At 52.5% G+C, this 24,230-nt stretch overlaps 2 protein-coding genes across 3 annotated transcripts in view; one reads left to right on the top strand and one right to left on the bottom strand.

Moving 5' to 3' along the window:
- Window positions 1–4,973: 4,973 nt before the first annotated feature.
- FOXP3 (forkhead box P3) lies at window positions 4,974–18,359 on the top strand. 2 transcript variants are annotated; one of them, XM_008074655.1, is made up of 12 exons: window positions 4,974–5,287; window positions 11,597–11,825; window positions 12,368–12,472; window positions 12,569–12,707; window positions 13,126–13,213; window positions 13,283–13,387; window positions 14,257–14,344; window positions 14,542–14,622; window positions 15,404–15,554; window positions 16,221–16,297; window positions 17,600–17,701; window positions 17,847–18,359. In XM_008074655.1, exons 2-12 carry the CDS (start codon window positions 11,619–11,621, stop codon window positions 17,994–17,996), a joined length of 1,293 nt encoding a protein of 430 aa, XP_008072846.1. In that variant the 5' UTR covers window positions 4,974–5,287; window positions 11,597–11,618; the 3' UTR covers window positions 17,997–18,359. The 2 variants fall into 2 exon arrangements, with proteins under 2 accessions (XP_008072846.1, XP_008072848.1); XM_008074657.1 differs by lacking the exons at window positions 4,974–5,287; window positions 12,368–12,472 and having other exon boundaries at window positions 11,596–11,825; window positions 17,847–18,234.
- A 481-nt stretch (window positions 18,360–18,840) lies between these two features.
- CCDC22 (coiled-coil domain containing 22) overlaps window positions 18,841–24,230 on the bottom strand; it is a 13,187-nt gene continuing 7,797 nt past the window's right edge. The window contains exons 7-17 of the mRNA XM_008074652.1: window positions 22,371–22,565; window positions 21,740–21,802; window positions 21,534–21,653; window positions 20,978–21,097; window positions 20,774–20,890; window positions 20,563–20,664; window positions 20,370–20,477; window positions 20,021–20,116; window positions 19,781–19,840; window positions 19,626–19,700; window positions 18,841–19,218 (exon numbers count right to left, since the gene is read on the bottom strand). Of these exons, the coding sequence (XP_008072843.1) occupies window positions 19,105–19,218; window positions 19,626–19,700; window positions 19,781–19,840; window positions 20,021–20,116; window positions 20,370–20,477; window positions 20,563–20,664; window positions 20,774–20,890; window positions 20,978–21,097; window positions 21,534–21,653; window positions 21,740–21,802; window positions 22,371–22,565 (1,170 nt within the window). The 3' untranslated portion in view covers window positions 18,841–19,104. The remainder of the gene's footprint in view (window positions 19,219–19,625; window positions 19,701–19,780; window positions 19,841–20,020; window positions 20,117–20,369; window positions 20,478–20,562; window positions 20,665–20,773; window positions 20,891–20,977; window positions 21,098–21,533; window positions 21,654–21,739; window positions 21,803–22,370; window positions 22,566–24,230) is intronic.

Raw genomic sequence — 24,230 nt, 5'->3', positions numbered from 1 at the left:
GGACCGGCGGGGGCAGGGCCTGAAGGGGCGGGCAGCCAATGGGAAGGCCAGCGCGGGGGGGTACGGCTCACGGGGGCGTAGGCGGTGAAATGAAGACAGGTATAGCAGAGAGCCAATGGCCAGCCGCGTGTGGGTGACGTAAGCCGTGAATTGCGAGCAGGAGAAGCACGCAGCCAATGGGCATGCCCGAGAGTAGGCGGTATAGGAGGCGGGATGATGGGGAATCAATGGAGAGGCCGGAATGGGGTGGTGCGGAATACTAGCTGAAGAGAGCAGAAACAGGACAACTAATGGGGAAGTCTGAGCGGAAGTGGCATGTGGGCGGCAGGGAAAGTGGAATGGCTGTAGGCGACGGGGGCAGCCAGGAACGAAAGGAAAGGCTTGAAAAGTGGGAGATCCCGCGCGTTGCGTAGTAGCGGAATGGAAGCTAGAGACAGGGAATAGCCAATGAGGAGCCGCGCGCAACATGACGATAATGATTCCTGCGAGCCAATGGGGAGGGCTTTGAGCACGCACTGAGGCTTCAAGGGGTGGTGCCAGGGCGGAGCTAGCCAATACAAAGGCTAAAAGGAGAACAAGAGGCGGTGTGTGAGCAGCCGCGGAGGTGGGACCATAGAGGGCAGAGCCAATGGGAATAGAGGATGAAGGCGGGAGCGGGGAAGCGAAATGGCGGATAGCCAATGGAGGAGCCAAGGTGAAGGCGGTGCTCAGAAGGCAGTGCTAGTATGAGATGAACCAATGCCGAGGCTAGGAATCTACCGGGACGAAAGAAGGACTTGGAGGCAAGACGGGAAAGAGCAGAGCCAACGGGGGCGATGTGGGTAGTTGTGGAGGAAGGCGTGAGCAGCCATTAAGGAGCTCAGAGGGGAGGGCGGTGTATAGGCAGAGTCTGGGCTATTGGTTGGTCGGGTAGCAGAACCATAGAATGCAGGTAGCCGATAGTAAAGAGTATACCGCTCTGGGATGGATTTACCTTCTCTTTAACCATCCGTGGGTCCCCACTGGCCCCAGCAATTCCCACAGCCCCTGAAAGCCTAGACTGCAGCCTAATGTGTAACTTAAGACAGCAAAAAGAACTCTCCTACTGCAGTTACTGAGTCTGTCCTGCCCACCTCCTAGCCTTCGCGTAAGCAGTGCCAGTAGCCAAGAATGCCCCTGATTGTCAGCCCCAGCACTTTCCAGGACTTTTTACCATTATTGAATGAATGGTCAAATGGGAAATTGAACTTTTTGAAGGAATAGGTTTTTTAACTTCAGCTTAGCAAACACTGAGCCTGTGTGCCGCCCAAAGTTGATTGTTATGTTGGTAGACACTGACTAACGGAATCTCAAATCAAAGCCCTGTCCTTCTTACCCAACCTGACTCTCCCACCCCAAGGTGGCCTCACCTCCCTTATTTTTTCTCCCAAGAGTTCTGTTCCTGCTGCTTCCTCTATCTAGTAAATTCCTTTCATTCTCCTTCTGAGATCTCACCTTCTTTTGTCCACTGAACATATCCATTCATGCATTCCCCGTCCACCCTGGGAGGATTTACCAAACACCTACTGAGTGCCAGGTTCTGAGCATGCTGTTGTCTCATCTAAGCCTCACAGCATCCCTAGGAGGGAGAGAATTTTTCCAGCAGCCCCTCTCCTCCTCAGATCTTGATGTCCAGATTGAGATAATTGGTCAGGAAGGAATATGTTCAGCTGCAAGTAACAAAAAATCATAAAGTAATGGGGATTTGAACAAAATAGAACTTTATTTTTTCCTCACCTAAAAGTTCAAGATGGCGGGTAGTTCAGTAACTCCTTCCTGCCCACTTGGTTTGGGCATCATCTGTGTCCTAGTCTAGATCCAAGACTCTCAGTCTTCAACAAATCCTGTCATCTCTCTATTCAAAATAGTTCCCAAATCCACCTTCTCCTCGCCACCTACACTGCCAGCACCATCACAGGTCACCTGGACTACTGCATAGCTTCCTTCTTGCTGGTCCTTATGCTTCTGCCCTCGTCCACTAGACTTTGTTCTACACTCAGCAGTCAGGGGGATCTTGTTAAATCCTAAGACAGCTTATGTCTCTCCTCTGCTCACAACCATCCCATGCTTTCCTCCTCACTCAGAGTAAAAGCCAAAGTCCTTCACATGGCCTACAAAGTCCTGCATGGTCTAACCCCCCTCCCCAACTTCTTGTCATCACTCTCTCCACACTAACCCCACCAGCCTCCTTGTAGACCTTGAACAAATCAGGTACATTCCCACCTCGTGGCCTTTGCACTGACTATTCCTTCCAGAGTTTCTCATATATCTAGATGGCTCCCTCTTTTAACCTCCTTCAAGTCTTTGTCAAAGGCCCCCTTCCCTGGGGACTTTCCCTGACCTGTTTAATCCTGCCCATGTGCCCTCAACTCGCAGTCCTCCTAAGCTCCTTCCCCAGAAGTCTTCCATATGAAAGGATGTAGTCCAGTTTAGAGAGGAGGTAGTGACCTCTGCTCCTCTCTGCCCACCTGAACCCCCAGTTCTCATCCTGCAAGGATCCTGGCTTTCAGCAACAGTAGTATCACCCTTCCAAAACCCTGGGTCCTGTTCAAGGGGCCCCCTGAGATTCTTTGGGCTACCACCCTTGCTCTGTTTTCCTCCTCTGGCCATTCTCTCTCTCATGGAGTTACTGATAGTAAGGGAGAGAGATGGTCTGGGGAAAAGTGTAAGGAGGATAAAGCCCAGACCTCTGACCCTGAAAAAGAAAACCAGCCCCCTTTCTTAGGAGACTGCAGGTGCTAGGGCAGGGAACAAGGCCTCCACTTCTAGAACTGGCATAGCTCATAATTACACAGAAAGTGTTGGGAATGTTCCGACCCAAGTCCGCAAGGAGTAGGGGGTCATTAACCTTGGGAACATCCCTACAGTTGGTGCCCCAGGACTCCTTCATGACAAGCATGCTCCTCACCCCTCTTTTGCTCCCTCCCACAAGCCACAACATCTATTGAGCATCTGCTGTACACAGGGCCCCTGCGGGCCTCCACACTGGGGAGTTCATCCCACCTCGGTGCCTCCCTTGACTGTTGAGCATACACAAGCTATCTTTGGGTCTCAGACATGTCCCACCAACTCAGAAGCCTCAACCAGCGAAACTTTTGTTTTGAACTGATGGTAGGGAGGGTTGGGTTGTTTTTTTTTTTAATTGTTAGTGTTGGCTGATTTTTTTTTCAGTTTTTTTCTATTCACTTTTTTTTTTTTTTTTTTTGTCTTCACAAAGCCAGGCCATCAGGCTTAATCTGGGCTTTTCCAGAAGGGTGAGTCTGAGTTGAGGAAAGAAGTTCTCCTTTTTTTGAGGGCTTAGAAGGTAGAGGGAGGCAAAGAGGTGAAGGAGTTGGGTCTTGGCCACTAAATTTGTACCATGTGAATAAAAAGCTGTTTCCAATTTCTCTTCCCTAGGCCTGAAACCAGTCCTGCAGAGGGGTTGGAATGGACGTTGGATGACTAGAACCCTAGCCATGCTGGGTGCTGGAAGTCTCGGCCATGGCCTGTCAGGAGAAGCCCCTGAGGTGAGGAAAAGCTTAAAATCTCACAAGCTCAAAACCTCCAGAGGAATTGCCAAATCCCAGAACCTCCCTGTCATCACATCCTAGAATTTATTTATGTTTGCTTGTTTGTTTTTTAGAGGCAGGGTCTCGCTCTGTCACCCAGGCTGGAATACAGTAGCTCTATTATAGCTCTGTGTAACCTAGAACTCCTGGGCTCAAGCAGTCCTCCCACCTCAGTCTCTCGAGTAGTTGGGACTATAGGTGTATGCCAACACACCCTGCTAATTTTTTTTTTTTCTTTTTTGTAGAGATGGGGTCTTACAATGTTGCCCAGGCTGGTCTCAAACTCCTGGCCTCAAACAGTCTTTCCACCTTGGCCTCTCAAAGTACTGGGATTATAGGTGTGAGCCACTGCACCTGGCTGCCGCATCCTAAAATTTAAAACCTGCGACCATTGGGTTTGGGGAAACCTGGGGGTTTCAAAGCCCAGCACCAAGGAAGGCAGGACCCCTACTCGCCAGCTCCATCATCTTGGGCAAGTTGCTTGACTACTTTGTGCCTTCACTTCCCCCATCTGTGTAACGGCAATACAGTGATGAGATGGAGCTCAAAGGGCTGTGGTGAGGTTTGAAGGCAGTCATTTATGAGAAGTATTCAGCGCTGCGTCTGACGTGGAAAATTCAAGGTAAATGTCAGCTACTGAGATGATGGCGGATATTTGGAATTCTAAGTCCTTGGAAACTGGAACTTTTCAAAGTAGAAAATCACAAAGGCTGAGGGCCTCAGAAGCATAAGGCCATGATATTCCTGACACAAGAGGATAGGGGTCCCAGTGGGCCTCTGGACTTCTTTGTGAGGACATTACTACGGGGACTTGCTTGGGACCTTCCCAGTAGGACAGCCAGGTCAGAGCACTCAAGCCCTAAAACACAATGAGGCAAGACTTTTCTCCTTTTCTTCATTCAGTGACTGTCAGTGGATTCTGAGAGCCAGCGATTCTCCGACTCTTCAATTCTGTGAATTGTCGGGGGTGAAGGTGGACTCTCTACTTTCTCCTCCATGAAGTGACTCACATGCCCCTGACCCTCTGTGGGAAGGTGGGTTGCAAGGGTATCCAGAGCTCCCCCTCTCTGGGCAGTTCAAGTGATGGGGACCATATCAATTCCACCTAAGGGAAAACTGAGGCCTCTGGAAACCCAGCTCTATTCCATCTCTATCCCTGGTATTTTCCATTCATCCGCACATAAGGGCTTCAGAATCTCTCTGTCTTTTCCCAGTGACCCTCAAAGATTCTCTCCCTCACAGAATGGTGTCTTTTTCTGCCCTGGGATGCCCCCTGTGATTTATTTTAGTTCTTTTCCCTTGGTTTTTTTTTTTTCTAACTCTACATACTTTTTTAAAAAACTGTGGTTTCTCATGAGCCCTGTTATCTCATTGATACCCCTTACCTCTGTGGTGAGGGGAAGAAATCATATTTTCAGATGACTCGTAAAGGGCAAAGAAAAAACCCAAAATTTCAAAATTTCCGTTTAAGTCTCATAATCAAGAAGAGGAGAAACAGAGCGAGCGAGCAAAAGAGAGAGTCAGAGAACTATGAGAAACCCCCCCACCCTATGATTATCAGCACACATACTCATCGAAAAAAAAATGGATTATTAGAAAAGAGAGGTCTGTGGCTTCCACGCCGTGGTTTTTCTTCTCGGTATAAAAGCAAAGTTGTTTTTGATACGTGACAGTTTCCCACAAGCCAAGCTGATCCTTTTCTGTCAGTCCACTTCACTAAGGTGAGTATTCCTGCACTCCCCCACCAGATGTGGGCCTCAATGGAGGAGAAGGTAGGGAGATAGGCACTGGGGGGCCAAGGGCCCTCCAGTACAGTCGGACACACCCAGCTACCGTGGTTCCGGCCAGGTAAGATCTTTTTAAAAATGGTAACAGTCATAACGAATGCCAGAAGACTGATAAGTGAAATACTTAATCAGTGCTTGTGCAGGAGCAAAGGTAAATTCATCATTTGATATGTAGATGGGTAGGATTTTAGAAATATGTCAACTGCCAATCTTTATGGATTTCAGAGCTTTGACCAACTTGCATTGCTGTTCAGGTGTGACTGGAGATTTTAGCTGTGTCTCTCTTATCTTTGGCCCTTCATTCACAATGCCCCCATCCCTCTCTGTCTCTCTGTTCACCCTGCCCCTCTCTTTCTCTCGCCATCTGTCTCCCTTGCATTCAGACTCTCTGTCCCTGTCTTTCCCAGCCTCTGACCATCTCCCCATCTGTCTCCTCCATTTCGACCATGCTCCATCTGTCTCCTTTCCTCTGTCTCTCTCCCATTGTCTCTTCTGCTCTCTTGTCTCTCCTTTCCCCACCTGTCTTCCCACCCAGCATCCATCATCAAGCTTTGTACACAGCTGGTGCTTAATAATAGTGTGCTGAGTAATGTCGCTGAGAATATTTACAGTTTACAAGAGTGAGTATCGGTTCTGTTTGCCCCGGTAGCAGGATGATCGTGAGCTGTCAGATCAGGTCAGACTGAGCACTTAACTGAACTCTGCTTGTGTTGCATGAGGTGAGACCTGGAGGGACAGTTCACACCATTGTCAACCATGGTTTAGCTGTGCATTCCTACCCCAGGACTGTGTGCATATGACTAGAGTCCATGTTTAGGAAGATAACACGTTGTTCAAGGCTGGGGTGAGCTCGTTTCTGCAGACTTAGCACAGTGCTAGGCACACAGTAAGTGCTCACTAAAGTGCCAGCTATTAGTATTTTTTTAACAAAATTGGAATCATGCTATATATTGGTTTTGTCCCTGTTTTTTTTCAATTAATAGTAGCATTTCACTAAAATTTGTTTGAACACACAGTCTTTCATGGCTGTCAAGACTGTTCTCACATTGGCATGAACTGTGATTGATTTGATCAAGTGCTGATTGGTAGACATTCCAGTTGTGTCTAGTTTTTCCCCATAAACATCTGTGATTGCTTCCCTGGATTCTTGAAAATGGAGTTATTAGGGCAAAGAGGATGTACATTTCTTAAGGTTTTTGACCCTCTCCATAAATTGTTCTTCCAAAAGGTTGTCTTCTTTTATGCTCCCTCTACTCAAGCTAACCCTGGGTGGGTATTATCATTTTTTCATTCTTTCTCAACATAAGAGGTAGGAAAAAAATATTTGTACATTGTTAAAATGTGAATTATTTGATTACTTTTACTGTTTATTGGCCATTTGGGCTTTTTTTGCTTGCCTGATCATGTCCTTAGTCCTAATAGGGTGCTCGTCTTTTTTTCTTATTTATTTACCACAGCTCTTTATTTGAAAGGATATTAACTTTCCATCAGCCATATGTATATACCAAATATCTCCCCCCAATTTATCATTTGCTTTTTCTATCTGTTTGTGGTGTTTTTGTGTGTGTGTTATGCTTACGATGTTTTTTAATAGTCAAATAGGTTAGTCTTTTCTTCTGTGGTTTCTGTATCTGGTTTTGTGCTTAGAAAGTCTTTTCCCACTTGAAAATGAGATAAATGTTCACCTGTGTTGGCTTCTAGTCTCTTTTATGGCTTCACTTTTTCCATTTACTGTAGAGGTTAAGAATGTGGGTACTGGAGCAGACTGTCTGGGACAAACTTAGCCTCACCCCAAGCCATATGTGTGATTTTTAGCCAGTCACTTAACCTTTCTGTATCTCCATTTCCTCATATGTACTGTGATGATTATAACAGTACCTTCATCAATGGTATTTGTGAAGGTTAAATTTTTTAACCATGACAAATGCTTAGTATGGACCGGACACACAACAAACCCAAGATCAACATTAAATATTAAAATGTAATAGCTGGGTATTTGGGGGTATTTAATGATGATAACGTTTCAAACTGGACAAGGAGGGGCTGGTGGGAAAATGAACTGATTATTCACTGAATAGCTTTATTCCCCTCCCCATTATCTCAGATACATTTATTTGTTAAACAAGGCATCCTCCTCCATCTCCCAGTTTGAAATGTCACATCCATCACAAACTCAATTCCCTCCATTTATGGGTCTGTGTCCAAGCTGTCTCTTCTGTTCTGTTTCTCAGTATGTGTCCTTATACCAGGGCCACACTGTTTTGCTGATTGTTGCTTTGCAGTACAATTCAGTACCCAACCATGGGTGTCCCCAGCACCTCACCCTTCCTTATTCCTCACTAGCTCAGGCAGCATCAGTTCCTCCAGCCAGAGACCAGCAAATGTTCTTATTTGAGGCAATCCTTTCTCTCACTCTCGCCATGTACATGTGTGTATCACGGTGTCTCTGTCTCTTCTCTGTGTCCTCTGTCTCTTTCTCTCATTGTCTTCCATCTCTCTTGTTCTCTGTCCCACCTCTGTCTTTCTCTCCATTTCTCTCTTATTCTCTGCCTCTGTTCCTCCATGTCTGTCTGTCTCTATCTCTGTTTCTGTCTCTCTTTGTCTCTGCGTATCCTTGTATCTCAGTCAGTCCCCCTGGATAGAGAGGCAGTTGTCAACTTGAACCCCTGCAAACACCTAACTACTCACCCAGACAAAGAATAGAAGGGCCCTGGCCCTCACCTACCCCATACCTCTCCCCTCCTCCTGCAAGGGGCGTTGTGAACAAAGGAGAGGAGAGGTGTAGGAGGGTGAACTGAAGCCCAGAGGTGGACAGGAGAGCCTTTCCCAAGGCCTCACAGAAATTCAGTGGCAGAGTTGAAACCCAAGATCTCAGGACTCTTGGCAGGACCCTGGCTAAATCTCTTTTCCCTGCTGTGGGCCTCAGTTTACTCCCCAGCATGCATAATGGGGGAGAAGAACCTGAGTTGCCATTACTCCTCCTGCCTTCTCACAGGTTGGATGCTGACTCAGGCAGGATGATCCATGGCCTACGAGTATGGGCCCAGCCTCACATGAGCTGAGCCAAGCAGAGTCCTGGGCCCCATAGATCAGGAAGCCTAGTTGACCAGAGGGTGGTGGTGATGGAAGGGGTGTCAGTCAGTTAATCAGTCAGGCTGTATGTCACCAGAGCTGGTGCTGGTCCCTGAGAATCTCGATCCTGGGGCCCCTCCACAGAGCCTGCAGGTGCACTTTGTACTGGCAAAGGCCAGAGCTTTTCAGGTTCCCCATAAGACCTAGGCCAGAGTCGCACCAGGCTCAGCCTCCTCCTCCTCTTCCTCTGTTCCCATCGCTAGTGGAGTGGTTATGAATTTGGGAAAGTTGTCCCAGAATGGACAGGGAGACTGAGGCCCTGTGGGTGTCATTTGCCAATCACTGACATTTTGCCAAGCATTTTGTGTACATTAGCTTTGGCAAATGGGTACTATTACTGTCCCAGTTTACATATGAGCCCAAGGGGAGTTAAAGCCAGTTAGTGCCGAAACTGACCTTAGGCTGGGAGGGATAGAGGAGGCTATTCTGACCATCTACCTCCATGGAACTTAGGAGGGAGACTGAAGGGATGCTTGCTGCAAATCCAGGTCTGGTAGGCAGGAGACCCTATGAAGTAATGATCTACTTGTCCTTTAGGCCATTCTAAGGAGTTGGGACACCAGGGATGTTGGCCTATACGTATTGAGAAGTTGGGCCCATGGGCCCCAGAGTCTGTAGTTTTGAGATTCTGGGAGCCTTTGAATCTAAGAAATGGCGTTCTATGAGTCTGAGGTTCTCGCATTGTACTGTTTGAAGACCCCACAGGTCCCAGGATCTGTGGGGCCTGCCTGGCACTCCGAGAACTTCAAACCTGGGGCCTTGCCACGGCCAAAGAAGGGCCTGGTCTACAGAACCTGAGGCTTGTCACGGTAGCCAAATGGACGTCACCCACCACATCCGCCAACACTCACGTCACCCAGCCTGGGCCAAGCCGGCTATAGAATGGGCCAGCCAGTTCTCGGAACGAAACCCGTGGGGTGGAGTATCTGCCCCCTTCTCTTCCTCCTTGGTGCCGATGAAGCCCAGCGCATCCGGCCGCCATGACGTCAATGGCAGAAAAATCTGGGGAAGTCAGGGGCTGTGATAGCAGGGCCCAGATGCAGACCCCGATACGAAAACATAATCTATGTCCCAGAAACATCCTCCATGCAGCTTCTGAGAAACCTAGTCAGAAAGGGACGCCCCAACAGACAGTGCAGGAAGCTGGCTGCCTAGCCTGGCCCTCCAGGTCCCCCACTACCAGACAGACCATATCCAGGTCACCTTTCTGAGAATATGTCTGTGCTTCCCTGAGTCGTGCCATTCCAGATGTGATTAGGGAGGAGAATTCTTATAAGCTTTGTCCAGGCAGCTTCAAAAGTGACCACAGGCCAGCCCATATGGTGGGAAACATCAACTCACACACCAAAATCGGTATTAGTTTGTTCCAGCTGCTGTAACAAAGTATCACAACTGGATAGTTCGAACCACAGAAATGTGTCATCTCACAGTTCTGAAGGCTACAAGTCTAAGACCGAGGCATCAGCAGGGCTGGTTTCTTCTGAGGGCTATGAGGGGGGATCTATTCCATGCCTCTCGCGTAGCTGCTGGTGATTTGCTGGCAATCTTTGCTGTTCCTCGGCTTGTAGAAGCATCACCCATCTCTGCCTTCATTCATTCACGCATTCACTCACCTCCTCATCTCACCAGTGTTCTTCCAGGCCCTTGTTTTGAGCCTCCACGGACCCAGACTCCTGATTCTCACAGAGTAATGTTCTAACCCCCCCCCCAAGAGACCAAGGATTCAATTCTTGGATTCTTACACCCTTCTCCCTCAGCACAACTCTGAAAACCCCTATGAGGTGACAGCAAAGAAAGGAAGGAGCAACTGCTCCCCCAAAACCCTCCTACACTCCCCAGGCTGCTCTCAGCAGCTGTGTGCCTAGCAGAGGGCTTATGAAATGTGCACACATGCACACAAGGAAGTGGTGGTCTCAAGTCACCATAGGACTATGGAACTTCGCACCTGGGTGCCCCCTTCGGAGACTGGACTGGGCAGTCCCTTCCAGCTCTGGCTTTCTCTCAGACTTGAATTTCAGGATCCTGAGAAGCCAAGAGCATGTAAGGTTCTGTGGCTCTGCAGAGAGGCCTGGAGCCATCATGGAGGCCTCTGAGGATGAGGACAGTAGTGAGCAGGCCTTGCACGGCTTGGATAGGGGGCGAGGCAGAGGAGTGGGCATTCTGGGCAGGGTGAACAGCACGAGTGCGGTTTGGAGGCAGACTTGGGGGGCAGAGATTGGGATGAAAAACTCTGGTGGGGGCTGGGTTGAAGAGCTGCCACAGGCCCTGGCTCAAGGGAGCCTGTCTCTCCTCTTTGGTGCTGACCATGCCAGCTCCATGCAGGGCAGGAGCCCAGAGATGATCAGGCTCCTGGACTCCAGACCCCTGTATTCAGCCACCCACTCGGCATTTCCACTTGCATGTCTGACACCAGACTCTTCATGGCCATCCACACTTGGACCTTAGCCCCAACCCTTCTTCTATGTACCCCATCTCAGGTAATGTCAACTCTGTCCTTCCAGCTGCTCAGGCTAAAACCCAGAAGTCACCTTGACCCTCTCATCCCCCACATACAAGCTGCCAGCAACTGCCCCTGACTCCACCTTCAGAAGCCACTCACTAATTAACATCTCTGCTGCCACCACCATGATCTGTGCCACCATCATCACTTGTCTGGACTGTTGCAGTAGTCCCCTTACTAGTCCCCCTCATAGCAGATGAATCTTTTAAGTTCATGTCTAAGTCACTGGGGTAAAATAGTGCCTCTAAGAGAAAGTCAGAGAGCAGCCCTGGCAAGATGAACAGAGGCTGTGTGGCTTATATGGAGTGTGGGGGGACTGGAGGACTGAGGCTTAAAGACGTGTCTCAAGTGGTGGGAGGGACAGGCTGAGACCTACCCTGCCTGGTACATGTGAAACATATGCAGGCACACACGTGTACCTGTGTTCGTGACACCGTGTGCGTGTGTGTGTGTGTGCACATAACCAGAGCTGGAGTGCAGCCGTGGGGCCCTTTGGGACATGTCCCAGCTAATGATTGCTCTGACCAAAGGGGGTTTCCATGAGATTTAGGTGGTTGAGTATTTCACTCCGCTGCCCAGAACATGTGTGACTCCTTCCCCTGTCCACACAGACTGCCCTCGGACAAGGACCCAATGCCCAACCCCAGGCCAGCCAAGCCCTCAGCCCCTTCCTTGGCCCTCGGCCCATCCCCAGGAGCCTCGCCCAGCTGGAGAGCTGCATCCAAAGCTTCAGACCTTCTGGGGATCAGGGGCCCAGGGGGAACCTTCCAGGTCCGGGACCTCCGAGGCGTGACCCATGCCTCCTCCTCCTTGAACCCCATGCCACCATCACAGCTGCAGGTGAGGCCCAAGCCCAGGATGGGGCAGACAGGGTGGGGTACCTGGGCCTACAGGTACAAACCTTTACTGAGGCACTAGGCAGAGGGTGGGGGCACGGCTGGGGCACAGGAAGTGGTTTCTGGGTCCCAGGCAAGTCTGTGACTTATGCAGATGTCACAGGCCCCAAGAAAGTCCCCACTTTCCAGGCCTCAGAGATTCGACGCTCCCCCCAACCTCCTAATCCCTGCCTCAGGAGAGGAAGAGACCCTATCATGGTCCCATGGGCATAGCCATGTATCCCCATCCCCATGTGACAAGAGGAGAAGGCTGGGGTCCAAGGGGGTGAGGTGACAGGGTTGAGACCAGCTCTACCATTTATTAAATGTTTGATCTTTAAAGAGTCACTCAATCTCCATGAGCTCAAGTGTATTAGCAACATGTATAGCAAGGATGATCATAATATCTACCACGTGGGGTTGTGGTGTGGAGTATATGAATTAGACACACAAAACAGTGAGAATGAGGATGGCATCTCACTCACCTGCCTTCCCCCCTCCCTACAGCTGCCCACAGTGCCCCTAGTCATGGTGGCACCCTCTGGGGCACGGCTGGGCCCCTCGCCCCACTTGCAGGCACTTCTCCAAGACAGGCCACACTTCATGCACCAGGTACATACCATGAATGGGCAGGGAGGAGGGAGCAGGTGGGAGAACTGTGGGAAGGGTGCCAAGCCAAACTGGACTGAAGCCCATGTGTGCCCCCAGCTCTCAACGGTGGATGCCCACACCCGGACTCCCGTGCTGCAGGTGCGCCCACTGGACAGCCCAGCCGTGATCAGCCTCCCACCACACACCACTGCCACTGGGGTCTTCTCCCTCAAGGCCCGGCCTGGCCTGCCACCTGGTAACACCTCAACCCACATCCCATGGCTTCACAGAACTCCAGAGTCCTTCCCCAAATCGCTGAACATGGGCAGTGTAGGCTGTTCTGAATCGTGGCACTCTGGAGGACAAGAGGTGTCAGGTCTCTGAGACTTGGAAACTCCAACCTCCCAAAAATGCCAGGTTCAGAACCTTAGAGATGTAGAATGTCAAGATCACGGAACCACAGATCTTTGCAAAGTTAGTCAAAATGTCAGCACTTGCAAACGGCAGTCTTTGAACTGCTCTGTCAGAAGCCTGGGACTTTTGGGACAGCTGAGTCCGCTTGAATTCAGGGCCTTCAGGACTCAGGAGGGTGGGAAGTGCAAAATGAGAGGTCTTGTGGGCCAGTCTCCAGAGCCTGGTCCACCACCCCAGATGTGCTTTGTCCCCATCCACAGGGATCAACGTGGCCAGCCTGGAATGGGTGTCCAGGGAGCCAGCACTGCTCTGTACCTTCCCAAGTCCTGGTGCTCCCAGGAAGGACAGGTCAGTGGGCAGGACTGGGAAGGACCTTTGCCCTGCTACCCCCTCCCCTGACACCCTCTGTCCCCCCAGCACCCTTTCAGCCACACCCCAGAGCTCCTACCCACTGCTGGCAAATGGTGTCTGCAAGTGGCCCGGATGCGAGAAGGTCTTCAAGGAGCCAGAGAACTTCCTCAAGTGAGTGGCCCAGGCCTATGCCAGTCCTGGTTTGTGGGACGAGGTCTAGGGTACAGATCTCAGCTCAGGCTTCATCCCAATAGGTAGTAAGACGAAAGTGGTAAATGCTGAGGTGGGTTCAAATCCTGACTCCATCACTCACTAGCTGTGTGACTTTGGATAAGTTACTTAGCTTCTCTGGACCTCAGTTTCCTTATGTGTATAATGGGTCAAAATAATAAAGGCACGTACTGTTATTTACCTCCATTTTGCAGACAAGAAAACTGAGGCCAATGAGGTTAAATGTTTTGATCAAGATCACCCAGTTCCCAACTGACAGAGCTGGGATTTGAACCCAGGCATCCAGGCTCCAGAATCCACGCTCCTAATTGCTTTGCCTCACTACTCCTCACATGAAAGTACCAGATTTCACTGATCCCCAAAGTCCCAGCTCCTCTATATGGCTGTTGCTGCCTCCCGAGTCCACCACACCCTCCCACACACACCCCTTCTCCAATCATACCCAACTATGAGCAGCTTCTCAGTGTGTCCTGTCCTCACAGCCAGGCCTTCACATAGGCTAGCCCCTACCCCTGGGATACCTTTCCCTCTCTCACCTGTCTGGCGGACTCCCAGCTCACCACCCTTCCAACGTCATCTCCAACACCTTGTCTAGGCTCAAGTGGTGAACTCAGGGCTGGCACACAGTAGGTCCTGAGTGGCATGTGCTGAAGGAATAACAAGTGTGAGAGGAAGACTGAGGCAGAGAGGGAAGGGGAACTAAAGCTCTGACGAGAGACCTCACAAAAGGTCTGAGCCATCCCCAGTTGGAATGTTGAGCTAGGCCAGGACTGTCAAGGTCACCTGCATGGAATCTTCCCCCTATCTAGGCACTGCCAGGCAGACCATCTCCTGGATGAGAAGGGCAGAGCACAGTGTCTCCTCCAGAGAGAGGTGGTACAGTCTCTGGAGCAGCAGGTAACGTTACACCTGGGATGGGAGATTGGAGGGGGTGTGGGGATGGTGGGCATAGCTTCTGTCTACCCCCGTGCCAGGATCAAGGCCAGCATAAAGAAAGGAAGAGGGAGGGCACTCGCAGGGAAGACCACAGCCTGGGCAAAAATGTGGCCGAGAAAGGCCAGGTTGAAGCCTCACTTTCATGCCTGTTCTCACAGCTGGTGCTGGAGAAGGAGAAGCTGAATGCTATGCAGGCCCACCTGGCCGGGAAAATGGCCCTGACCAAGGTTCCATCCATGGTGAGTAACCCCAGGCCCATCAGTGGCAGGCTTAGACTCAAGCTGAGGGGTAGGGGCGGGGGCCCTGCAGGGTACAGGGAACTATCCTCACATGCAGACCCTGAGGGCCATGTGCCTTTGTCTCCAGCTCCAAACATGCCCAGACCTGGGAATCTGTCCCCCTCCACTTAACAAACCCCCAACCCTGAGATCCCAAAACACAATGATCCTGAGTTTTCAAAGCAACAGCGAATAGCCACTTACCGAACGCAGACTGTGCCAGCAGGACCAGCTTCATAACCTGCAGGGCCCAATGCCCAATGAAAATGTGAGGCCCCTTTGTACAGATTTCAAGACAGGAACCACAGTGTACTAAACGAAGTACAGAGTCCCGTGTTACCACACAGGGCACCTGTCCATGAACTGGGTTCCAAGCACTGTATCTGAGCTCTTTGCTGGTGTTAATTTATTTAGCCCTCGTGATGCCACCATGAGGTAGGTCCCACTATCATCTCCAATTCACAGATGAGGAAAACTGAAGCCAGGGAGGTTTCAGTGACTTTCCCAAGGTCATAGGCAGGTGGCAAAGGAGTCATTCAAGCCTAGCTCATGGCCCCAGCATCAGTGGCTACATACAGTGTCTACACCCATGCTCTAGTAAATACAGCTCATGCTGCTTTGTGGGATTCCACATCAGACTAGAATTGAGACGAGGGTGCCCTTGCTTTTAAAAGCACTAATTTAAAAATAAAGTGGCAAGTTTAATCCTCTGGGTCACCAGCTTGCCTCCCACTCCCCACAGGCATCATCTGACAAGGGCTCCTGCTGCATCGTTGCTGCTGGCACCCAGGGCAGTGGCGGCCCAGCCTGGCCCGGTCCCCGGGAGGCCCCCGACAGTCTGTTTGCTGTGCGGAGGCACCTGTGGGGCAGCCATGGAAACAGTGCATTCCCAGGTGAGAATGATCCTTGCCCCACATGGTGCTCCAAGCTCCTGGTCCTGACTTGCTCCAGGAGAGGGTGCAAAGGACCTCCATACTGCCCTTCCCTACCACCCAGCCTTTGTGAAAGCACATCTGTGTGCAAAAACTTCCTTTCCAGATTTCTGTGGCCTGAAAGTCCTCCATTGTGGTCTCAAATGTCTAGCCCCCAGCCGTCTCCCTTGAGGACTGGGACCATGCCTCTCCCACTCTGGGTTTCAGTTACTCCACTTGGCCACTAGAAGGGAGAGAACTAGCTAAGCAATTTCCAAGAGCCCTTCTTTCTTCCTAAGATCAAGGAACGTAGGGGTGGATTCATCCGAGCTTACCAATCCCCTCCTATCCGCCAGGCCTGGGCTGTGGGCTTCACAGGGACCAGAGCCCCTTTCCGAATGTCACCCTGGCTCTGCCACTGAACGTTACTTCGCTTCTTTTAAAACTCAGGGAGAACTATTTTTAGCAGAAGTGGTGCAAGGAGTAGATGATACAACTTATGTCAGGTGCTCGGCAAATAGTAACTGTGACTGTGGACACCAGTGTTGACAGTGGGACTTCAGGCGTGTAGACTCACCGTAGAGGGCAGATGGGACAGGGACCTAAGAGGTGCTGGATGGGGCCTGATTTGTCCCCATCCTCTGACAGAGTTCTTCCACAACATGGATTACTTCAAGTTCCACAACATGAGACCGCCCTTCACCTATGCCACCCTCATCCGCTGGGTAAGCAGAGCTCAGCTCCAAGGAGGAGGAAGAGAAAGAAGGGGTGGGGGACGTGCCTCCCAAGCTCCCGCCTCCCTCTGAGCAGCCTGAGTGGGCTCCTCCATTAACAAGCCCCAACCCTGAGGAACCCCAAGCCATGCCTCAAATGTGACTCCCGTGCTGGCTTCACCCCAAACATATCCCCAAGCCTAAGCCTAAACCACCAGGCCAGTGTATGCCAAATTCTAACCCTAAACTCACCCTTTCCAGATAGCCACCTCAACCCCATATCTAACCCTCTCCTGGACCTATAAACTAGCCCAAAACAAGCCCCATCTCTGTCTCCTTGCCCTAAATCTACCCTAGCCCTTGCTCTGACTCCTTCCTCGGCCCCTGTGTACCCCTGTATGTCACTACACCCTCAGCTGGACCCCACCTATGACCCTTCCTTGTATCACCCATCTGACTCTTAACCTCACCCCAGCCCAACCTCTTCATCTCAGCCTCCCCAGTGCCTTTCCAGAACTTTCATCCTATCCTCATACTTGAACCATAACCTAACCTAACAGTCCCCCAACTCAGTCTCTGATGAAGCCCCAACCTAGCTCCATCCTGACTCATAACCTCACTGCAGTCATCATCACTGACTCTTTAATCCCATTCCTAAATCCAAATCCATCAAATTCCCTGACCCTCAGCCTCACTCTACACCAAACCCCACAACTGACCTCATCTCTGTCCCTGAATCTCACCACCTAACCACATCCCTAACATGTAAAATACTTGGTAAGTAGACCCACCTCTGACTCCTGACACCTTTGATTCTCTGTGATCTAATGCCACATGTCATCCCATCTCTCACCCCTAAACTCATCCCAGTCCACCCCCAGTCTGACTTAACCAACCCCTTCCCTGGTCCTTAACTCTGCCTGGCTCTTTACCCCTTCCAAATCCTTAACTTGACCTCACTCCCGACCCTTCACCTTCCCAAGCCCTGAAATACCACCCCCATCCCAAAGAACCCCAACTCCAACTCCATCCCAGACCTTTCACCTCACTCCACCCCTAACCCTGAGCAGGACCCACTCACAACCTCAGCCCTGATCCTTTACCTAATCCCAGCCCCACCATATCTGCACCCCACATCTAACCCTGTCCCCAACCCCATGCCTCACCCCGCATCTAGCCCTGTCCCAGATCCTTCACCCTGTACCATCTCTCCCTCTCCCCCTTCCCCTATAATTCTACCCCCATGTCAGACATCCCCGAGTAGGCCACTGCCCTTCTCAGCCCTGACTCTGGAGGTGTTTCCCTAACCTTTAGGCCATCCTGGAGGCTCCTGAGAAGCAGCGGACACTCAATGAGATCTACCACTGGTTCACACATATGTTTGCCTTCTTCCGAAACCACCCTGCCACCTGGAAGGTGAGCTCCTCCAGAGGCAGCAGTGGTTGGGATGGCCTCGAGTGCCATGGCAGCTTGGGAGCGGGCAGGAGGTCAGTGGTTGGTGGGGGGCTGATGACCTCAGAAGATGACTGCCCTCTGCTTCCCCACACCTGGCCTTCCACAGAATGCCATCCGCCACAACCTGAGCCTACACAAGTGCTTCGTGCGGGTGGAGAGCGAGAAGGGGGCTGTGTGGACTGTGGATGAGTTTGAGTTCCGCAAGAAAAGGAGCCAGAGACCCAACAGGTGTTCCAACCCTACATCCAGCCCCTGACCTCAAGACCAAAGAAAGGAGGAAGGACAGACAGGGGCCCAAATGGGGGGGCAGAGATAGCAGGTGGCAGGGGTGACAGGTCCTGGACGTGCCCACAGATATGAAGAAGTGAGATGTCCACTGTTTGCCTGCCAGGGCCCCTGCTCCCCCACTGGAAACCCTCCTGAATCACATCCTCTGCCCCAAGGCTGCCCTGAGGGGTCCCAGTCCTGGCCCCAGCCCCATCCCTCTCAGCCCCCCATAGAAGAGCCCTCCAGCCAAATGGAACCTTCGTAACCAGCCACACACACAGCCTGCCTCAGCCACTTTCACGGATGACCTCAGGGCTAGAAAAGTCACAGAGACTGTCAAAATTCTGTCCCTTGGACACAACACAAACTCCAAAACACAAAGAGCCTGCCTCAGTATACCCAAATGACTTCAAAGCTGCATAGTCACACAAATAATCACACGCAAGCAGAGTCCTGACAACTCACACACCCCAAATCACACACCCAGTCAGCCTCGGGACCCACAGGGGCACAGTCACACGAGGTGTGCCTAGACACCCACACAGAAATAGTATATTCTCAGGATCTCAGGTCCTGGAAAGCCACACAGACATATCATCATTCATGCATGGTTTCGTGCAGGCCCTGATGCATGCTCAGTCACACACAGCCTGTCAGAACTCACCTGTGTATTTCACATGCATGCACATGCACAGCCCCCAGTGGGTCCCCCGAGACCCATGCAGACACACACACACAGCCACATACATTGACTTGCCAAAATATACCCTGTGTGTCTCAACCCCTGCCACCCACCCTGCTCCCCTACCCTGAGCCCCTATCCATGCCTCAGCTTAGACTGCAGAAGAGCTCCTCTTTTATTTGGGACCAAGGCCCCCAATCCCCAGTACCCTCCCTAATAAACTGCAGCCGAGCTCCCACAAGCTGAACAATCATCCCAGATAAGGGCCAGGGTCAGGTGGGCAGGGGTCTGGATCCAAGGCCACAGCAGGAGGGACTGGAGAGCAGAAGGAACAGCTAGGGCGAGCGCTTGGCCACCTCCTTCAATACCCCAAATCCCTGCCTGAGGCTGGGGCGAGACCTCCACAGGGGCCTTCTCAGGCCTCCCGGACCCGGCCCAGGAGACCAGCGTTCTCTTGGCGAAGGGCTCGGTAGTCCTCACGGATCTTCTCCAGGTTGCTGAGGGTCTTCTTACCCATCTCCGTCTCGATCTAAGGCAATGTGAACACACCCCCCGTCAGCACACAGGACCCCCTTCCCAGTTCCTGCTCGCCAACCCCTCATTACAGCCATTCTGGGCCCCTCCCGCCCCTTCAATGATAGCCAGGCCTCTGCATGTGGCTTTCCACCTAAAGCATCCCTTGCTACCTAGCAGGATTCCCCACCACATCTTCAAGCTGGAGCCTCTGCCAATGGCCCTGACTGATGTGAGGACCCTTAGGGTGGAAGCCAGGGCTCAGGGTCAGCCACCTGCCAGTCTTAGACCACACGTGCAGGTACTAAGGGTCAAGGCTGGCCTCTAACCATAGGCTATAACTGGTTCCACAGCCCCTCTCCACATAAATTGAGGAGCTATCTCCTAGCCTACCTTGGTTCCCCCTCCTGCCTCAGGCCTCACCTGCTCCTCAAGGTCTCGGACCTCCCGCATGATAGTGCCTGTGTCCTCAATGGTCTGGATGAGCTGGCTGCAGTTCTGGGGACAACAGAAACAAAAGGCTTGCATCCAGCCCTGCCCCACCCCCACGAGCCTCCCCAGGCACTTTCTCCCCTCACCTCATGCAGGGCAGCTAGATACTTGTAGGCCTTCCGAACAGCATCATCCTTCTTGGCATCCTGACCAGACAGGACCTCAAAGATATCAGTGGGCTGACCCAGCTGCCCCACCCCCATACCCCCACAAGGCCACCTTCTCCCACCACCAACCCAACTACACCCTCCACAGAGGGAAGCCAGGCCCAAACATCAGTGCACCTGTCAGGCTCCACCCCTCACCCCCAGCCAGGCGCCCCACACCTTGAACACCAGCTCATCAGTCACCGCAAATGTCCGGTCCAGCTTCCCAGAGAGGGAGTTGATTTCCTTCTGAAGCTCCTTCGTGTCAGACAAGATCTGGCAGACACCAGGGTGGTCATGAGCCCATGTCTGGGGCAGGGTGGCTGGCCTGAGGGTACTCATGTGCATGCACTCACATCCAGAAAGGGCCTGTGTCACTGTGTCAGGGGTGGTTGGGATGGACTGTGTGTGACTGGTCTGTGTCAGGGTGTAAATGAACAGCTCTGCTTATCAGAGGACATGAGGTCCCCATGTGGCCATATTACACATCTACCCATATGACCCACCCTCCATGACCATGGTGGCACACCTTGGTGATCTCTTCCTTCTGCTTCCGGATGTTGCCCACGATCTCCAGGATGCGCTGGGTATAGGCCAGCCGGGACACATCTCTGGGCAGAGTCTCCAACTCTGATACCTACACAGTGACACAGCAGGCACTCCCCCAGACCCCGCCCATACCCACCTGAGTTACCCAGGTCCCAGGCACACACAGGCCTTACCAGCTGCTTATACACTTCCTCCTTCCTGCGGGTCTCTTCAGCAGCTGCCCGAACACTTTGGTGCAGCTCCTGGATTTCTGCCAGCCGTCGAGACGATTCCAGCTGCCAGGAGCCCAGGGGCAGAAGACAATGAGGAGAGCACAGGGATGGCCCTCTAGGGAGGGACCGAACCTGCCTCCACCTCCCCACAGCCCAGGACCCCATCACCTACCTCTCTGCAATCCTGGAGCTTTCGGAGGTGGCGGTATTCAGCAAGGAGCGGGACCCGGTGTTTTTCCCACTGACCCGCCAAGTGGATGACCCGTTGGGCGCTACTCTCTACCACGAGCTGGTGGGGGGCAGGTACATGTCATACAGGCCCTTTCAACCCCCCCCACCTCTCCCTGCCCAGTCACAGCCCTAGTCCCAGTCCCACCTGCAGCTTGGCAAGGTTGGCAGCCCCATCAGGCAACAGCTCCACCGCGCGGCTCTTCAGGCGCAGAGCCTGCTCACGCTCGGCCGTGCTGAGCTCGCTCTGCCGACATTCGCTTTCCACCTGCACACCATCGCCCATTCCCAGTCACACACCACAGCCCCCAGGCCCCAATGAGTTCAGAAGCCCAGCTCCACACTGATGCCCAAGGGCTGAAGAGCCCCACAAGCCCCTGCCCATGCAGACCCATCTTGCCCCAGAGATGCCACAGACCCTCACAACCCTTCTGACTCTCAACAGCCACCAAAGAGGCCTGGCTGATATCAAAAGGCACTTCTAACCCCTACAAGTCCACAAGCCCCATGACCCCACATCCCCCCCCCAACCCCACTGATTCTCCTGAACCTTCAAGAGCCCCATAGGTCCCCAAAGTCCCCTCACAAACCCTTCTGACATCTGCAGATCTCTACAGAGCACCTCTCGGACTCCTCAAGTCCCTCAAGCCCCTCTGGACCCTACTTCAAACCTGACCCAGCCCACAGCCCTCCCCACCCCTTACCTGCACAAAGCTGATTCCCAGTGTCTTCATGTCGGTTTCAACCTCTTCTATGTTACGATTCACTCCCTCCAGCTGCTCCCGAAGGGATTCTAGCTCCTGTTCCTGAGCTACCCACGTGTCCTAGGAGAGACAGGCCAGTCAGGGTGGGGGTATCAGGTGCAAGAGACAACCAATGCCCCAGGACACACCCCCACTGCCCTGCTCACCTGTTCAGGCCGCCGGGGGGTGGCTGGCACATCTGACGCCTGGGCAGCCTGAGCCTGGGGCTCCTAGGGGAGTGAAGAGGGACATCCTGGCTGTCAGGGAAAGCCTTGCCCCTCACGGCCCAGCCTCAAACCACCCCCCACCACAACAACCCCCCAGCATCGGACCTATGCCCACTCAACCACTGACGGCTATCAGACTGTGACCATACGTGGGTAAAGGCACTACCTGCAAACAGACTACAAGGTCTGTTCATGGGGAAACCACCCTGATCCTGACATAGCTCCTCCCCATCTCTCAAGCCCCAAATGCCCACAAGAAAGATGGGGGCTCCTCTGGGCAAGCATGCAGGGAGAGAAGATATACCCAGAGGAAACTGCCTGGGGAAAGGTGGGGTTTGCACCAAGAGCACCCCAACCCTTACACAGGTCCCACCTATCCACACTTTCTACTCTGAGGTCCCTCAGAAACAAGGGTACCCCTCTGAGTATCCACTCTCCACCTCAGTGGGGAGAGGGCCCACCCAGTGGGAACACAGTAACCTGTGTGGATAAAGGTGTGGTGGTCGTACATAAAGCCACCCGAGCCCTCCACACCCATCAGGATGCCCCATGTCCACTCAAGCACACCCACCAGATGGAAGGTAAACTTCTCTGAATGTGTGAAGCGGGAGCCCTTGGGAGCACCAGTCCTAGCCCCAGCACTCCAGGCCTGCAGTAGCTCTCCCAGGTCTCGGGCTTGTGTGGGGTCCCCAAGAGGGTCCCAGCTTTGGCGCAGATGCTCAGCCAGGTGCTTCTGCAGCCGCTGCCGCCGAGCCCGTGTATCATCCTGGGAAGAGAAGGCAGAGGACAGAGGAGGGTGAAGAGGCCTGCCTGGCACCCAAGGCCTTGTCTCCTCCAGGGGCCACCTGACAGGGTACTACAGATGAGTCACACCCATCCCGCAGCCTTCCCACCAACAGGGGCCCTTGCCCTAGTCTCCTGGCCCCCAGAACTGAGATCTCCTAGAGGACGGTGGTCTCCTCTTGTATAGAACATCACTTCCTTCCATTCACTTGCTCCCCATGCTGAAGAAGGATGTGGGAAGAGACGGGGGTGAGCCTGGACCCTCAAATCCCAGAGAGACACAGAAAGGGTACGGGGGACAGAGTCAAGGCAGGGAGTCAAAGGTACCAGCCAAAAAAGGGAGCAGAATCAGAGAGAAGGAGAGAGGGGAGGGGGACAGATTCAGAGGGAGGCAGAGAGGGAACGGGGACAGATATAGAGGGGACAGAAACAGAAGGGCGATAAATAAGGAGGTACACAGAAGGAAGGGTGACAGATACAGAGGGGAACAGAGTGAACAGAGACAGATAAAGAGGGGAACAGAGGAAGGTACAGATACAGAGGGGGAATGAGGGGAGGGGGCAGATACACAGAGGATCAAAGAGAAAGGGAATAGATACAGAGGGAGACAGAGGGGAGGGAGACAGAAAGCAAAGGGGGACAGATACAGAGGGGAATGGGGGAATACAGGAGAGGACAAAAAAGGAAGGGGAACAAGTACAGAGGTAGACAGAGGGAAGGGAGGAGGATACAGAGGGGGACTGAGAGGGAAGGGGGACAGACACAGAAAGGACACAGAGGGGAGGGAGACAGTTATGGATGGGAACAGAGAGGGAAAGGGAACAGATAAAGAGGGAGACAGAAAAAGGAGGAGGACAGATATAGAGGCAGGCAGAGGGAAGGGAAACAGATACAGAAGCGGGCAGAGGGGAGGGAGACAGTTATATATAAGGACAAAGAAAAAATGGGTACAGATACAGAGGGGGACAGAAAGGGAAGGGGGACAGACAGAGGGACAGAGAGGTGATGGGAACAGATACAGAGGGGGACAGAGAGGGAAGGGGGACAGATATAGAAGGGGACATAGGGGAGGGGGCAGACACAGAGGGAGACAGAGAAGGAAGAGACAGATACAGAGGTGGACAGAGGGAAGGTAGCTAGATACAGATTGGGACAGAGAGGAGAGGGGGGTAGAAAGGAAAGGGGAACAGGTACAGAGGACAGTTATAGATGCGGGCAGACAGGGGAGGAGGAAGTATATAGAGGGGGGACAGAGAGAGAAGGGGAACAGATACAAAGGGTGACGGGAGGGTGACAGATACAGAGGAAGACAGAGAGGGAAGAGGAACAGATACAGATAGGGACAGAAAGAAAAGGGGGACAGATACATAGGAATACAGAGGGCGGGGGGGAGGGGGACAGACACAGAGGGGAATAGAGAGGAAAGGGAGACAGATACAAAGAGGGTCAGAGAGGAAAGGGGACAGAAGGGACACATACAGAGGAGAATAGAGAGGGGAGGGACATAGATACTGAGGGAGACCAAGGGAAGGGGGGAAGATACAGAGGGGGACAGATACAAAGGTGGACAGAAAGAAAAGGGAACAGATACAGAAGGGGACAGAGGGGAGGGGGGCAGATAGAGAGGGGGACAGAAAGGGAAGGGGGA

The sequence above is a fragment of the Carlito syrichta genome, unplaced genomic scaffold (genome assembly GCF_000164805.1).
Source record: "Carlito syrichta isolate Samal-C Ts95f unplaced genomic scaffold, Tarsius_syrichta-2.0.1 Scaffold316816, whole genome shotgun sequence".
Taxonomy (NCBI): Eukaryota; Metazoa; Chordata; class Mammalia; order Primates; family Tarsiidae; genus Carlito; species Carlito syrichta.
This window is presented reverse-complemented; position numbering and strand designations above follow the sequence as displayed.